The following is a 16,521-nucleotide window of genomic DNA, read 5'->3' on the forward strand; positions in this document are numbered from 1 at the left end:
TTAAATAAACAAAAAGTTTGATAGAGATCCCTAAATGACGATTTTCAAAGTTGGTTACATAAAATAAAAATTTCGTGAAAGTTGGTTCTATTTTAATATAATTTTTCCTAAATTTAAAATAATTATTATACTGATTATCTCTCTATCTCTCTCTATATGAAATTATTGAAGTAAAAATTAATTGTTAAAATGAAATCTCAGTCTCATTCAAACGCCTTCTTTTGATTTTGGTTTCATTTCTGAGCTCCAATTTTACTCCAATGACGGCCCCAAAACAACGGCTCTTCTTCTGTATCACCCTAATTCTCTTTCTCTTTGCATCTTCAGAAACCCTTCATGATTACCAAGCAGAATACTCGGATGACTCATCTCTAAAAATCAAGCACGAACAGCTCCTAGCAAAGATTCACAATTTAGGTCTCGCTTTCTCTTCTTCATTTCTGTATTGATGTCGCAAAATATTTTAGTTTTGTAAAATCAACTATGAATTTGGTTTAGTTTCACTCTGGTTAAATGGCTGGTGATCGTATGTATCGTATGAAGAAATCATGTGGTATTCTTTCTAGGTCTTTCGGAAGGAACCATTTTTTTTGGGCTTAACTGATGGTATGAACTATAGGGTTTAGCTATATGTCTTTCTTGAATGCTTGAATCTTCACAAATTTGTTCAAATATTTTCAAATGATGACTGCCGGTTCTTTTGCATCTTCATCATTTGAAAGATACCTTGGAATTGTATCATTTTGCTGTTCTCTCGTCCTCTTTGTCTCTCATTTGTTCAAAAATTTGAAGGTTAATGGTTCGTGTGTTTCTTGGTTGTAACTACTAAGATGATTTGCTTTTAAACTAATCTCTTGTAATTTAGACTTGTTTATATCTGAATAATGCAACCATCTTGAGTTTATTGATATATATCAGGTTTTTTAAACTTCTTTCTTTGGTAAGAGAAGCTAGCCTATCAGAACCTGTTCTCCTTATATTGTAAACCATTTACTTTCTAGGGATATATTGGCTTTTTTTACAACTACTTGCAGTTTCATTGGCAACTTTCGCACTAAACTGCTCATTTTTAACCTTTTATTCTCAGAGTCCAGCATTGAAAAGAGGAGCCATGAAATATATTCCAAGGATGAAAGAATTAAAATACTGGAGACGACTGTGGTTGAAAAATCAAATAGTTTGGCCTCCTTGCATGGTGAAATTCAGTCTCTCCAGGTCAGTTTTTGCAAAAAGTTTACTTGCAGACTACTATTGTTTGCATGCAAAGTAATTAAAAATGTCTATTTTCTTTGATGGTGTTCTAGTATAGTGCTGGCATTTTCATTGCTTTATTATGATTTCAAACATTCATGGTTTAATGATTCATGAACCACCCCATGTCAAAATTGCCTATTGACTTTATTTTTTCATCAACTTGCTATTTTCTGATTTATTACCTCTTTTATTAGCTAGCATTTATCTCCGCTTTCGGTTACCATCTTTGATCCTATCAAATTCTCATTTTATGCAAAGAGTTCTGATCAGAAAACTGTGAGATTGCAATTCTTAAGGCTGATGATTAATGTTTTGAGGTCCTTAAGTAGCTAAGTTAGATTTTACTTAGTATTGCCATTAGAGCAACTCCTGGAACATATGTATGACAACGTCTTTCTTCAATCTCTCATAATTTCCTTGTAGATTCTGATTCACATACCCAGTAGCAACCCCAGAAAGTTACCGTATACCCCTAGTTTAGACTTTAGACAAGGCTGGTCGGCATTGCTTTTCTCTCCTCCAGATGCATGCCAAGGTTGGAAATGTTTAGGGTATGGGTCTTTCTATTAGGGAGGAAGCGATAAAGGATTAGATTGCAGACCTAAATTTGAATTTCAGATGTACTCTTTTTATTAAAGCTTAATTGCTAGTCTTTATGGATATTGAAGGTGTAAAGAATAGTGATAATATTAATGATGGAAAACTGCATACGAAGGGTAATTGATTTTACATTTGATAGTGGAAGGGAAAACAGTGACAAAGTAACAGTGAATCAGTAAATGATTTGGAACACACTTGATTAAAGGATCGTGTCCTAAAGGATAAAAATGACTATCAGCTTATTCATATGACAGCAAGTTCTATATAAGTAAAGCACTAAAGCTTGAAGACAAAGTATGTACACCACATGTTAGCTGTTCTAATAGTCTCCAATTTGAGAAATTAGAGCCAAACTTGTATGTGGAATTCTTGAGGATCCAATTTTCAAATTGAACTGCTGAGTATGACCATCTTTCAAATCTTTAATTTCGTGATACGCATCGATGCATGTGGGAAGAAATGCCTGATAGGTGTATTTCAAACCAATAGATAGTTGTATAGCTGGGGGTAGTGGTACCTACAGATCTTGCATACAATAGATATTTTGCTGTATGATTCTGCCATAGTAGTAGAAAATGGTCAACTTTACATGAGAAGGTGGTGGATTACCATTGAGGTTAGTTTTAGTCCGTTAACTAGGCATTGATGTTATTGAGAAGATGTAGATTGTTGGGAAGTAAATGTTCAAGACTGGAATGTAGTGATTGATTTGGACATCACAAGATTAGTCTGGTATGGAGTAACAAAGTCTTTCATAGTTTTTTGGAGCCGTTAAGATTCTTCAGATTATGTTGATCTTTCCCTCTCTAGCTTCCATTTTCTACCCACAGCTAGACATGTTCTTGAATTGTTATGGTTGACAAAAGAATGATCAACTTTTTGTACGTGTGTCCATTGTTGTAAAAATCGATTAAGGTGTATGCCTCAAGGTGAGGAGGTCCAAAAACGTCCTTGAGGCGTCACCTCTTGCTGCATATCTTGGGCATACGCTTTGAGGGGTGAGGCAGTGGGTGAGTCGTTGAGGCTTGTGAGAGGTGTGTGCTCTGTTTAGGATAAGAGTTTCAGTGATTTCCTAATTCAATTCTCTCACAAGTTCCACGTTTCTATATTTCCTTTGTGAGTGGTAGTGGCAGGCCGACTGTACATACATATACATATATGTATACATATACATATTGTGTCTAAAGTCTCCCACTTTTAAAAACATTAGGTGTATATAATATTTCCTTAACGGCTTACTTATACAACTCTCGTCTCTCACAGCTCACTTTCTGCATTCTTTTTGTTAGTGGAGTGGCAGACCACCAGTGTGTGTATATATATATATATATATATATATATATTCATGTCCAGTGGCAGTATATATAGTGTATATATATTTTGTATTTATGTATATTGTATATATATGTTTGGTATTTATGTTTTTGTGTATATAAATTACTATTTAGGTATTTTGTATATGTATGGTGTCTACTGATTATAATTTTGTGTATATATATTATTTTGAATTTTATTTATTTTCCGCCTCGAGGTTTACGAATCGCACCTCACCTCCCATTTCTGTACTAAAAAACCTTGCACGTATGAAGCCATCAGTTTCTTTGGAAATTGTGCTTGTTCTATATCCCTTTTAGCTGGTACTTCTTGTGCGTAGTTGGTCTTGTTCCATTCCTTTTGCAATGCTTTCTTACGTTGATATTCTGAAATGCTGTGCGCATTTTGGGGGCAGGGTTCGATCTGCTATTTTTTAATTAAAATAATGTTTAACCGTCAAACAACAGAGAATATAAATGCCTTTTGAGGAGATTGTAGAATAAAACTTCAGGTGATTGGGCACATATAATAGAGCACCAGACTGTCGATTATAAAAAAGGTTACGCCATTGATGCTGATGGCAATGTTATAGCTATATAAATCTGACATATGTTAGACCTTGCTAGTTATGGAAAATATTGCTTTGGATACATATGATGAACAAGGTAAGAGCATCTACATTGTGTACATCCTTAATGGGTGCATCAACTATTAGTCGGTCTCAATTGGATTTCGAAAGGTGGTGGTTCACTGTCGCTATGGATGTGTATGATCATTGATTTCTCTTGACACCAAGTTGATTTGGTGAGACATGATATGTTTTAGCAGAAAAAAGAATCTTTTGATGCCAAGGAACAAGTGGGTGAGGCTCATGCACAGGCTGGCGAACTTGAAAAACAGGTGATGTTTATAATAGCATCAACCGATATATTATCATTTATGGATTCCTCTAACAAAGTGCTTTTCGATAGGTTGAAAATCTTAAAAAGGAAATAGCAAGGCAAAACAGCGAAAAGGATTCACTGGAAGCTCGAATAAATGTTGCTGAGACAAAAATTGAGGAATTGAATGTGAAACTTGAACAGGTAACTATGAATTATTAGTTTTGTGTGACAGAAAAAAATGTGTTGCAAGATAAATTTAAGGCAGTTATTTCTGACCACAGAAGTTATTTCTGTTACTGATGCAATGTCTGCTATTTTGATAAAGGTTTTGTTGAGACGAGTTGTGTTTTTTTGTTTTCCTCTTTCATGTTAGAGTGTAATTCCATGCCAATTGCTAGGTGCATTCTTGCTTTGCCTTCATAATTCTCATTAAGAGAACTCGTCTCTTGAATATTTTTTTTTTCCAAAAAATAGGAAACTTATTTCTGTCTTGTAATGAACATACTGAGTAGTTTGCAACTCTTGGAACTTGCCTTTTGGTGGGTCCCTTTTCGTCCCAAATTCATTCTCTCTTTTTCCTTGTAAATAATATTTACTTTGTCATAAGCCTCTCTTGGAAATTATGGTGCTTTGAAGTTACAGATTATACAAAAAGTGGCTTTTTATGTTTGTAATAATCTGCTTATTAGGCTCAACTTGAAGTCAGTGCATGATCCATTAACAGTCTATCAAAGAATTGCAAGATTCATTTTGGGACGAAAGCACTAGACATACTACAGTTCCATAGAAAAATGAGAATTGCATTGCTCTATACAAGTTGAAGAATTCAGTTTTGAAAATGTTGAAGAACATCATACCACTTTGGAAGTTGAAACTCACCTATTTGACCACCAAAGTTAAATGTGAAGTTAAATGGAGGAATTGCGTCCAATGATTCATGATTCAATATCCCTGGACCTTGAGGTGTGATAACACTGAGCAGCAGATGATATCATGACACTACTATTTTCAAACACACCTCTCCCCAGACAAACATTGCAAATGTTAATTCCTTTTTTAATATATTTTTCCAGCTCCAGAGGATAATTAAAGAACAGAAGATTAGAATTCGTAACACAGAACGCGCTTTACAGATGGCTGAGGTTTGTTGAAAACTTGACTTTCTAGCAGTCCAAAATGTTATCTTCCTTTAGATAATTGCAATGACTTTAATATGTCTTCAGGAAGAAAGAACGAGAGTCCAATTTAGAGCTGCACACTACTCTAAAGAACTGGCAGAGGTATATGAAGTTCAACTGTTTGTATTATTAATTTGACTTATAATTCCATTTTTAGATGCCTTTTTTTACTTTCTGTGTTTCATTTTTGGTTTAAATATTTTTGCTTTGTAGTTTCTTTAAGGGCTAACCTTTGGGGGGTTAATATGCAACTTGAAGCTTAATGCTTCAAATTGTGGTAGCAGCCTATCTGCTTACTTGTGTGCAGGTGAGGCTACATTCTCTGAACCTTTCCAAGATACATCTCAGAAGCTGTGTATATGCACCATCCTCCCACATGGATCATATACATCTTTAAGTTAGAGATCTCTGTGTTCTGATTGTGTTGTATGACTACTGTGCTTTCCTCTCTCTCTTTTGGCTTGATCTCCTTTGAATAGCATAAGTAGTACTAAACCCGGACCCCACTGACCTCAACCTGAAACCCGACCAACCCGAACCCGAAGCAGTCCGAAATCCAAAAATTAGGGATTGATTTCCATATCCGAAATCCGATCGGTTTTTTGATTTTCCCACCCGAACCCGCCCGCCCCGCCCGATGCACACCCCTAATAAGTACAACCTCCATCATAATTTCGCAGCCTTTTAAAATAAGATTAGCTCTCGGCATCACTTTCTCATTTTCCATCTTCAACAGAAGCCTCAAGCAACATAGGTTCTCTTTATCTAACCAGACACTGGAGAGCTCTGCCACTGGTTTGGTTTTCTATTTGTTGTTCAAATCCCGATGCAGCAGGGCTGTGACTGATAATATGAAAAGGTTATTATGGCAGCAAGACGGAGAAAACTGGTGGAAAAGTGCCTTGATGATCCTCTAGTGCCAAGGCATCTCCATCTAGGGGTGTAAATGATGTTGAGTCGAGCTCGAGTATCGGTATACTCGACTCGAGCTTGGTAGGTATTTCTCAAGCTCGAATTCGACTCGGAAACTCACGAGTAGTTAAAAACTAAACTCGACTCGAACTCACTTACAATTTTTTATGCTTGAACTCGAGCTCGAACTATCTCAAACTCAAACTTGAATCAAGCTCAAACTCGAACGAAGCTCGAACTCGAATGAATCAAGCTCGAACTTGAACTCGAATCAAGCTCAAACCGAGCTCATCCATTGGAATTTCTGAAATTTTAAAGTATTCTTTTATAAATTATAAAACTTAAAGATGTTTTTTTTGACTTTATAAAACTCAAAGATGTACCCATAGTTGTGAAAAGCGCGCCTAGGTACTGAGGCGCAAAGGACTGGGCTTTTTCATTGTCAAGGCGAGGCGAGTTACTGAGGCGCACCAAGGCGCAGCAGCTTGGCTGAGGCACAAAATGGGCTTAGGCGCGCCTTATACAGGCCTGCCCTAAATTCAAATAATTTTCTTCTCTCTTAGACTTCTACAAAAAATTGTTATTAAACAAGTCAAAACCTAATATTAGTTATGTCTTTTAACCTCTTAGACTTCTACAAAAAAGAGTTATTAAACAAGTCTATTCAATTCTCTATTCAATTCTAATCAGTCATCTCCTATAAATACCTCCCATACATCCGTCCCATACATTGTACTCTCCTTTATGGCTTTAAACCTTCTGGAATCTGGATTTCTGGTTGTTGACCTTATTGAGATACGTTTGATATTACTACTTTTTGGAAATTGAAATTGAACTATGTTTAATGGTAGTTGAGTTGATATTACTACTTCTTATATAATGGTATTTGAGTTGTGTATTACTATGTGTGTGTGTATATATAATTTTTATACAATGCGCCTCGCGCCTAGGCCCCAGGACCCCTTTGCGTCTAAGTGTGCCTTGTGCCTTTAACAACTTTGGATGTACCTCAAATTTATCATCAAAATGACAAAGTTACAAACTCCAATCGCCTCCCTCTCTTTTTATAACGCCTCTTCTCCCTTCCTTTAGTATCTCTCTTCCAATGTGAGACAACTTCACCATTTAGTACCTCCTTTCCAATGTGGAACAACTTCACCATTTAATACCTCTTTTCTTTTTGGTCTTCTTTAATTATGATTCAATAAAAATAATGATTAATTTTTATACTTGAAAAATATACAATTTTGTGCAAATATTTAAAAATTATACTACAATTTTCTTTTTATTGGTAAGTTGATTATATCTCTTACAAATTATATTATAAAACTAATTATATATAAAAATAATCGAGTAACTCATGAGTTTTTCGAGTGGAGTATCGGGTAGCTTGACTCGACTCCTTACTATGTCGAGTCGAGCTCCAATTCAAGCCGAGCCTATTCGAGCCGAGTGTTGACCAATCTTTGACCGAGTCGATCTTGAGTAGCTCGCATGTAGTCTCGTATCATTTACACACCTACCTGCATGTGTATTGAGCTTTGAACACAAAGTCTTAAAGTACCTCTAGAACACTAAAATTGTACATAAGTTTCCGACATATGCATGACCCTTAAGTTTAAAAAAAACCAAATAGGAAAAAAGGTGAAAGGAAGAGGGAATAAATAAAGATGGAAATGCTGCTGACAATATCAACTCCCATTGATTTCATGTGGTGGAAGTGCAACACCATGTCGTTTTTCTGTACCTTACAATACCCAAAAGGAAGAAGATTGAACCTCGGAGCTGTAGGTCCTGTGCCAAACAAGCTGCTTAATAATTCAGCTACTTCAATTGCAGTCAGGTGACTGGTTGTATTATCTTCTTAATCCCTCTCTCATTGTTTTACCCCTGATAGGGTTTTGCAGCTGAAACAACCTAGAATGTGAAATAACTAAATGCCTGATCATGTTATATAAGTATAAATAGATCCCAAACTTCTAAATCAGAGATGGCTGTGCTAAACTGCTAATTGCAACATTTTCAAAGAATGCTCATTGGGGTTAAGGTGTAAGGTGATTACGTTTCTAGGAACAACCAATAGATAGATAGATATCTCTTACTACCTTCATGGCAAGTGTTTCTAAGGCTTGACAACTTTGTGAGACATATCTATAAGGTCAGTCATACAAAATATAGACAAGTGCTTCTACTTCTTTCCTAAGAGGGTTGGAGGAAGGCTTCCATTATCCCCGTAACAACAAACAAATTTCTTACCATTAACCAGGGGCTTTGTATGGGTTTGGCTTCATGTATTTGTGCTTTGCAAGAGTAACGAGTCGGGCCTTCTATATAGAGTTATTAATTTTTAAAGTTTTAGAGAAATTATGTTGTATTATTTCATAGATAATAATCTGGTATATATAAAGCCCAAAAGATCTAGAATACATCCGCAAATTTAAGGGATTTGCTAACCAAGAAAATGGAACTCTTTACTGTAGAGGAAATAAAAAATATCTGCTAATGATAGAAATATTATCCTATGAAATCAGTTATTATGTTCTGTATTATAAAATAGGAAGATTAATTTCTGCCAACACTCTGCTCAAGCTTGGGGTGAGAATATTCTCCATCCCAACTCCCAAGCTTGTTCAATATTTGTTGAAGTGAAGTATTGGCTAGTTCTTTGGTAAGAACGTCAGCGAGTTGCTCTCCTGATGGAACACATGGAATACATAACAAGCCATTTTTGGGTTTCTCCTTTATAAAGTGACAATCTATCTGCACATGCTTTGTGACTAGATTATGGGCCATGTTAATGGCTGATTTATTTTCACAGTACAGTCTCATGGTTCCTTTCCAATCAATTCCCATGTTACCTAGGAAATTTTTTACCATAGAAGTTCAGACTCTCGTAATGCCATAACATAGAATTCAACTTCAACACCTGACCTTGCCACTACTGCATGTTTTTTACTTCTCCAAGACACACGATTTATCCCCTAAAAATGTGCGAAGTCCTGAGGTTGATCAACTGTCCAATGCCAAACATGCCCCATTTGCAACAGTGTAAGCTTCAAGGCTAAAGATGCATCTTTATTGTAGAGGATCCCGTTGCCAGATTGCCTTTCAAGTATCTTAAGATTTTGTATAAAGCCTTTTTAAGTGTACTTCCTTGACACCTACTGCATAGGCTATTATCCAGGCCAGTGTGCAATAAGTAGATTAACCCTTTCCATTGGTGTATCTCCTGCAATAGATCTAGAATATATCTGTTAGAAAGGACTATGCGATTCCAGGGAAATACTTGAGTTTTTCTAGTTCTTTGATTTCAAATTATGTTGTCAACTTCTTCCAGAGCCTTCCAATCTCACAAAGATCATTTGTGGTCACAATAATATCATCAATGTACACAATCAAGGATGTAACTTTACCCCTTCCCGATCTCTTCACAAACATGGTATGCTCTCCTTGTTGCTATTTAAATAAACTTGATCATCTATATCTCATGTAACCTTACCCCTTCCCAATCTCTTCACGAACATGGTATGATCTCCTCACAAACATACCTCGCAGAGCGTCCTCAGTGCTTTTCATATCAATACAGTGTAGTCGAGTTTGAGCCGTAAGTTATTAGAAGTATTATAATACTCTGTGACAGATGTGATACCAAGTTTCGTTGAATGAATTTTGGTTTTTATTTTGAAAACCAATGGAACATCCTTCACTTTAGATTATGTCTGCTTCAGTTTTTCCTAGATATCCTTTGCAAATGTCAAAAACATGCAGTTTTACTCACTTTTGGATGCATCAAGTCCCCCAGCCATGAAATAATCAACGATATCGAGTATCTCACTGGTCATATTTGTATCAGGGTCTTCTTTTCTTGGTTTGTTGGGTTGAGTAAACGATGAAGTTTGCTTTTTTTCCCCTCGAGTTTTGTGCAAATCACTTGGGACCAGATCGTGTAGTTCCTTTTATGAGACCACACTAGGCAGCTTGAATATTCCCAAGGTCATGCAGGTGTGCTCCATGGACAGCTTCAGTTGGTCTAGTAAAATAGTTTCAACAATAAAGGCTGAAGAACAAAAGAAGAATAGGGTAAAGCTGTGTCTCTGATGCCATTAAGTTCTATAGAAATTTGGTTCTACTATTTCATTGATAACGAACTGGTTTATATACAGTCTAACAGGCCTAAAATACATTTCCTAGATTTAGGGATTTGCTAATCAAGAAAAGAACCAACTTTCTGACTACAGTGAAAATTACAAAATCTGCTAACACTATAAATATGTCCCACGAATTCAGAGATTATATTTATTGTATTATAGAATAGGAAGGCTAACAGGGGTAGAGGTCAGGTATGCATACATCTTACCCTCCCCAGACCCTAACTCAGGTGGGATATGCTAGGTTCGTTTGGTTTGGTTTTTAGAATAGGAAGGTTAACTTCTGCCAACGATTTGTTTTAATTTTAGTCATTTATTAGGTCTACAGTAAATCATACATTTACATACACACATATACAACCCTGTGTAAGAGGAACATCTTTCTCCATGGACATTATATATACTCTGTTTGTGCATCAGGTCCATGAGTCATGGCTTCCACCTTGGCTGGCAGCTCATTTAGTTCACTGTCAGGTATATTCCATTCTTGTTTTCTTTTTCCTGCTTTTCTAATCATTGTGAAGTGTATGTCCCTGGAAACTGTTGTTCAGGGTTAACTGTGAGTTTTTTATTTGGTCATGTATCTTTTTCATAATGTGCAGTCCTTCATGGTAACTCATTGGAATGTGTATGGAAGACCAGCTCGGGATGTTGCAATTCAAAAGGTTTTCTAGTTATTCTGATGTAACCAATGTCTTGCTGTTCTTTGCTGGTTCCTGTTATTCTTATTTAATGTATGTTAATATTTGTTTAGGCACTGGAAACAGAAGCTCAAGTTCGAAAGTGGGCATGGCCCTATATTGATGTGGTGCAGACAGTAAGTTGGTCCCCATAAAACTATACCTGATGCTCTGAATATGTTTTAAGTACTGTATTTTCATATATGTCATGCTTAAGTTTTCTCAGAGCTTTCTCATGGATTCTCTCTGAGAGTGATTTGCTTTTAACCCTTTCCATCCATGGCTTTAATCTTTTGCCCCATGTTTACAGTTTTGCTGCAAGCTTTACAAGTTTTTCTCCCTGTAATTTTTATATATTTTTGTTACAAATGGATCGATCTATCTATGATGTTATCTAATGTTGTCTCTTTATCTGCTGCAGAAGTGGATCCCTATCATCAAGGAGCAGTGGCTTACATTCGTGACGAATATGGAACCACACGCGCAAATACTTACTGCCAAGACTGTTGAAATTTACGATGCATCTAAGAAAACTTTAAAGCCTCACATTGTGAACATACAAACTTTTGTGGATCCATACATTAAGGTCTTGTAGGTTTTTGCCAATCATTTCATGCATGAATTTGTGGAAGTATTTATATATGAAAATCGGGATTCCATTTACCCTGTGCTATATATTTGCAGGAAGCCAAGAAGCTCATGAAGCCCTATATTGATCAGCTTTCGAAGACACTGAAACCTCATCTTAATAAAGCACGGGTTTTCCTTAAGCCTTACACAAAGAAATTACTCCGTGGTTATCGAAGGTTTTCAAAGGCCACCCTAAAATACCATCGCCGGGTAAAATTGTGGCTTTTTCATTTCTTACTTTTTGACTTGTTGAGATCATTACTGTTATATGTGCATCTTTTATAAGTTAATCTTAGGGGCTGTTTACCTAAATGCTTACCCGGTAAGCGCTTACTGTTAGGAGTCAACACTATAATTTATTTTCTAGGTAACATTGTAGTATGTCAAAATGGTATTGTGTGCAACAATATATATGGTAAGCGCTTACCCAGGTAAGAGTCGTCACCCTCGCTTACCGGGTAAGACTCTCTATCCTTATCATCGCTCTTACTAGGTAAGATTCTTGGGTCTTGCCATGTTCGTCCAGTGAGGAAAATTGCCCGGTAAGCACCTACCGGGTAAGCGTTTAGTAAACGGCCCCTTACTCTTTGATTTGTTTAGATCGTTGTGGTTGTGCTTCTCTTGAAGTTATGCCTAGATATGTGATATCATAGTATTAAGCCATATGAACTTTTTTCATCTGGAAATTTTTGACATACAAACTTGATGCCATTAAGGCTATGTTTGGCAAAAGTAGCTAATAAACTAGTCATTTTTTTAAAAAGCTAGTTGATAAGCTATATCACATAGTGATAATGTAAAGTTGACTTGAATGGATATGTTGAAAAATTAATTGGAACAATACAAGGGATGTAATTGGAGAAAAGCAGAAAAAGCCTCTGGAGCTTATTGAGACGCTATTTGAAGTAGCTTTTCAAAAAGCTAGCTTATGGCTAACCAACAGGGCTTTTTCAGTAAGTGCAAAAAGTAAGCTAGCTTATGGCTGCCTGTTCATCTCTAGAGATAATGTAACTATATCTTGACTGTCAGGGGAAAGTTTTCAGAAGGCATTTTGGGAATCTAGAAAGCTGCTTAACAACCAGATCATGCCAAATGCATGTTTTAGATACGTGCAACTGGAAGTATGACTTAAATACTTAAAATTAAAGTTCAATTTGGGAGTTTCAAGATTGCTGCATCCTGTGTCCTAAAAACTGTCAACTGAAGCTACTCAGTTGAGTGGCCTAGTGCTTACTCACCTAAACAAGGATTATTTGGTTTTATTTTTAGACTAAAAGTAAAAATAATATAACATATTTTTAGATTAAGCACCTTTATTTGATCACTTGGTTTGTGGAAAAAATGATTACTCTATGAACCTTAGAGAGATTTCACACTGGAAGTTAAAACCCAAAAAGGATTGAAGCTAAACTGAAAAATGATTGGAAAAATTATGTCCAATTTAGTTAAATTGCCTCAAGTGGTGATTTTTACGATGACAGTTATCAATTAAGGGGCCGTTTACCTAAACACTTACCCAGTAAGAGCTTACCGGTAAAATTCAACACTATCACTTACTTACCGGGTAAGATTTTAGTCCACCAAAACGACATCGTATGTAAGAACTTACCCGGTAAGTGCTAACCATGGTAAGAGTCGTCGCCATCACTTACCGGGTAAGACTCTTAGTCCTTGCCTTTGCTCTACCGGGTAAGATTTTTGGTCCTTGCCATATTCATCTGGTAACGTGATGTGACTTGGTAAGTGCTTACCCCGGTAAGCATTTGGTAAACGGCCCCTAAATGATGCAACCTAGGCTTCTTCAACTAGGCTGGCCCTTATTGCATTGAATATATAAAAATACATATCAAGTAGGGGTAAGCTTTACGGACACAGCCCCTCTACTCCCTGGGGTAGAAGAAAGATCTTCCTACATCTTACTCTCCCCAATCCCTATTCCGTACGGGATTTACTGGGTTTGTTTGGTGTGGTAATATATTAAATTGCTGGTCTTCTATGAAACAATTAGTTATTTTGTTCAATAATGCTTGGTGAGTGGCTGATCTTGCTTCTATTCTGGAAGGTTCGTGCTGACATTCATGAAATGCTGAAGCGCAATGAGTTTACACGTCCTTTTGCAAGTAATGAGCTGGTGTGGTTTATGGTATGTACACTTATTATGCAGTGTTCTGCATTGAATTTGAAGTATCTGACTGATGCTACGATTTTTGAACATAAACATATGGCTGCATAATGATGAGATCATCACTTAACTGCTGCAGGCCTCTGCTTTTATGGTCTTTCCTGTGATGGTTCTACTTTCAATGGTGTCAGCTTTATTCAGGTTGATTCTGTAAAAGCTTTTATAGAACTCTTTTTATGTTGCTTTTATGTTCTTGAGGGGGGGATGTAAATATCTGACCTTTACCCTAAAGAGTAGAGCAGTTGGTTTTGTGAACTATTCTGATACCCGTTAACATTTATTTTCAATGTGGTGTATAAATTTGGGTTGTTGGCTTTTGCAGTAAAAAACCAAGAAGACGTACCCGTACTTCCCATACAAACCATCCAAGACGTAGGGCAAGACGGGTGCATCAAGACAAGGCAAACGCCTCAAGATAGTTACTACAGTGTTCTTCTATCAGGTGTGATGTACATTTGTTGTTCATATGGTGATAGAATCTCATAAACATAGATCTTCTATTTGCTTTTATGACTTGCATAATCTCCTTTTCTTTTGCCTCATCTTCATGCGTGTTGCTGTTCATTATGGTTTTCATTATTGTGCACGTGTTTCTTTTCACTTCTTTTCAAGATTGATGCACATATTACTTCATGTTTAGAGTAAATTTCTGGTGCCTTAAGGATGTTACAATTATGCAAAACCCTCGTTACCTTCATTTCGGTACCTTGGATGTCGCATCTCAAACAGTTTGGTACCTAACTTACATGTGAGAATGCATGAAAATGCAACGTACTTTGATCTGATACCTGTTTTGTGTAACATACTTTGGTCTAAATGTTTAAGATATTACATGTGAGGGACCAAAATGCAGGTTCTGAAATTACATTATGAAATAGGAATCGGACCAAAGTACTTTGCATTTTCCACCAATTTGTCTATAAAAGAACTGCATTTTACTGCCTAATTTCAGAAGTCACTTGTAAAAAGTCTGTAAGGTCCTATTCCTTTAGGGTAATTAACATTATCATTTTGAGGGTCCAATATATGTGATGCGACTAGAGTCAAAATATGATTGTTGGTCTTGACATGATTAATAATGAAGATGGGGATCCACAAAGGGGAGAACGAGAAGTGGATGAAAATGACCTAAATAGAAGACTTATTTATCTTTTTTTGTTTGAATTAGTGTATATCACGTAAAAGTAACTTTGTACTCAAGTGAATGTCTGATAGGAGCTCTTGGAGAGCAGGTAGTGGATCCATAGCCAGAGGAAACGGGAGGCAGGGAGCTGGAGAGGTAGAGGGTGGGAAATAGCGTTAGAGGTCAGTTAGACTAGGGGTATGTAGTTTTCATAAATTGGTTATGTTATTCTTGTACCTGCTTCTGCTTGTATGTTTTTGCTTACTCCTAACCGGCTTTTCGAATTTTCGACACACTTTTCACAAGCTGGGGCCTTTATGGAAACAACCCTCTACTTCATTGAGGAGAGGTCACCCAGATCCCACCTGCGGGTGGTATATACTGGGTTCGTTCAGTTTACTTTGGTTAAACGTCTGCAAACAACTCTAAATGTTGATCCAAGATGGTCTGAATATACGATATTCCTTCTTGTTGACAATCTACATATATCCAGATAGGAGACTAGAGGCTGTGTTCTTCCAGTCAGTATAGCTTATAGGGCTGGTCCCTAGTCCCAACTGGACCCTGCTATAACTGGTCCTGCTTCTATATCCAGGCCTTCTAATGACTTGTTGATCTCCATCATACCCATTGGTCCTAACCAGATCTTTCCATACACTCGGTGTTCATTTATTTATGGGCCGTTTAACAACAAAAATGGATAAGCTTACTTGGTAAGAGTCATCGGGTAAGATTACTAGTCATCAAAATAACATAGTATAAGTGTCTCTTATCAGGTAAACAAATGGGTAGCAGTCACCACCCTCATTTACCAGTTAAGAATCGTCAGTTCGTAAAATGACAGGATAAGATTGTTGGTAAAGACTATCATCTCTTACCGGTAAGAGGTAGAAAGCGTTTAAGTAAACAACCCTTTAGGATCCTAATCATTTCATCCATCTTTCTAAAACATTGTCAATTTGCAACATTTTCGATTGGAATATATTGGTTTGGTTTTCTGATCATTTGATATATTTCTAAAATGAACAGATAAGATTGTAGAGCCAGCAGCAGAACATAATGGAAGGCTGGTGATGGTAGAAAGAAGGTTAGAATCAGAAATCAGCAGTATTATGTCAATACTTGGAAATACAAAAAACATGATGGTAGTAATCAATATCAGATCCTTTTTGCCCTCTCTCCATTTACAAATATTGGTTGTTTGCTAATCACACATGGGCAATCTGGTTAACCATAACCATAGCCCGGTTATGGTCTATGGTTATGGGGCTATGGTTATGGTTACGGTTGCCCTATGTCTAAATTTGCTGATCAAGATAATAATCTTGTAATAACAAAAAGGAAGAGTAAACTAGAAAAAATTGTTCATGCACTGTTGGTTCATTTACTTTCTAGTAAACTATGACTTTTTGTGCCTGTGGTTTGCCAAATTATCGTTGTTCTTGTTGACGACTACTCGGTTAGTGGTTTATTGTTAAGTATGTGGGATGAAAACATCAGTGAATTGTAAAATGATTGTAAAGCATAGGAACGAAAACCGTAGTTTCGAGAGCATATGGACGAAAAAGGAGCAATTTTGAGCAAATCATAGGACGAAAAAAGCAGTAATTAGTGTA

The 16,521-nt window shown here is 36.6% G+C and overlaps 1 protein-coding gene across 1 annotated transcript; it reads left to right on the forward strand.

The window, feature by feature from the left end:
* The first annotated feature begins 260 nt into the window (after positions 1-260).
* Positions 261-16,104, forward strand: LOC112499999. Its single transcript, XM_025103255.1, has 15 exons — positions 261-417; positions 1,088-1,215; positions 3,994-4,068; positions 4,140-4,253; positions 5,126-5,194; positions 5,276-5,332; positions 10,711-10,764; positions 10,893-10,955; positions 11,045-11,107; positions 11,392-11,556; positions 11,655-11,810; positions 13,663-13,743; positions 13,862-13,923; positions 14,105-14,224; positions 15,935-16,104. Exons 1-14 carry the CDS (start codon positions 261-263, stop codon positions 14,199-14,201), a joined length of 1,341 nt encoding a protein of 446 aa, XP_024959023.1. The 3' UTR covers positions 14,202-14,224; positions 15,935-16,104.
* The last annotated feature ends 417 nt before the right edge of the window (positions 16,105-16,521 follow it).

Source organism: Cynara cardunculus (genome assembly GCF_001531365.2).
Source record: "Cynara cardunculus var. scolymus isolate 2C chromosome LG 17, CcrdV1, whole genome shotgun sequence".
NCBI lineage: Eukaryota > Viridiplantae > Streptophyta > Magnoliopsida > Asterales > Asteraceae > Cynara > Cynara cardunculus.

Bases quoted from the DNA above. Each gene is read 5' to 3' on its own strand.
- LOC112499999 (XM_025103255.1), top strand. From the start codon at position 261: ATGACGGCCCCAAAACAACGGCTCTTCTTCTGTATCACCCTAATTCTC. The intron at 4,069-4,139 runs GTGATGTTTATA...GCTTTTCGATAG, and splicing joins CTGGCGAACTTGAAAAACAG to GTTGAAAATCTTAAAAAGGA. The intron at 10,956-11,044 runs GTTTTCTAGTTA...ATATTTGTTTAG, and splicing joins GGGATGTTGCAATTCAAAAG to GCACTGGAAACAGAAGCTCA.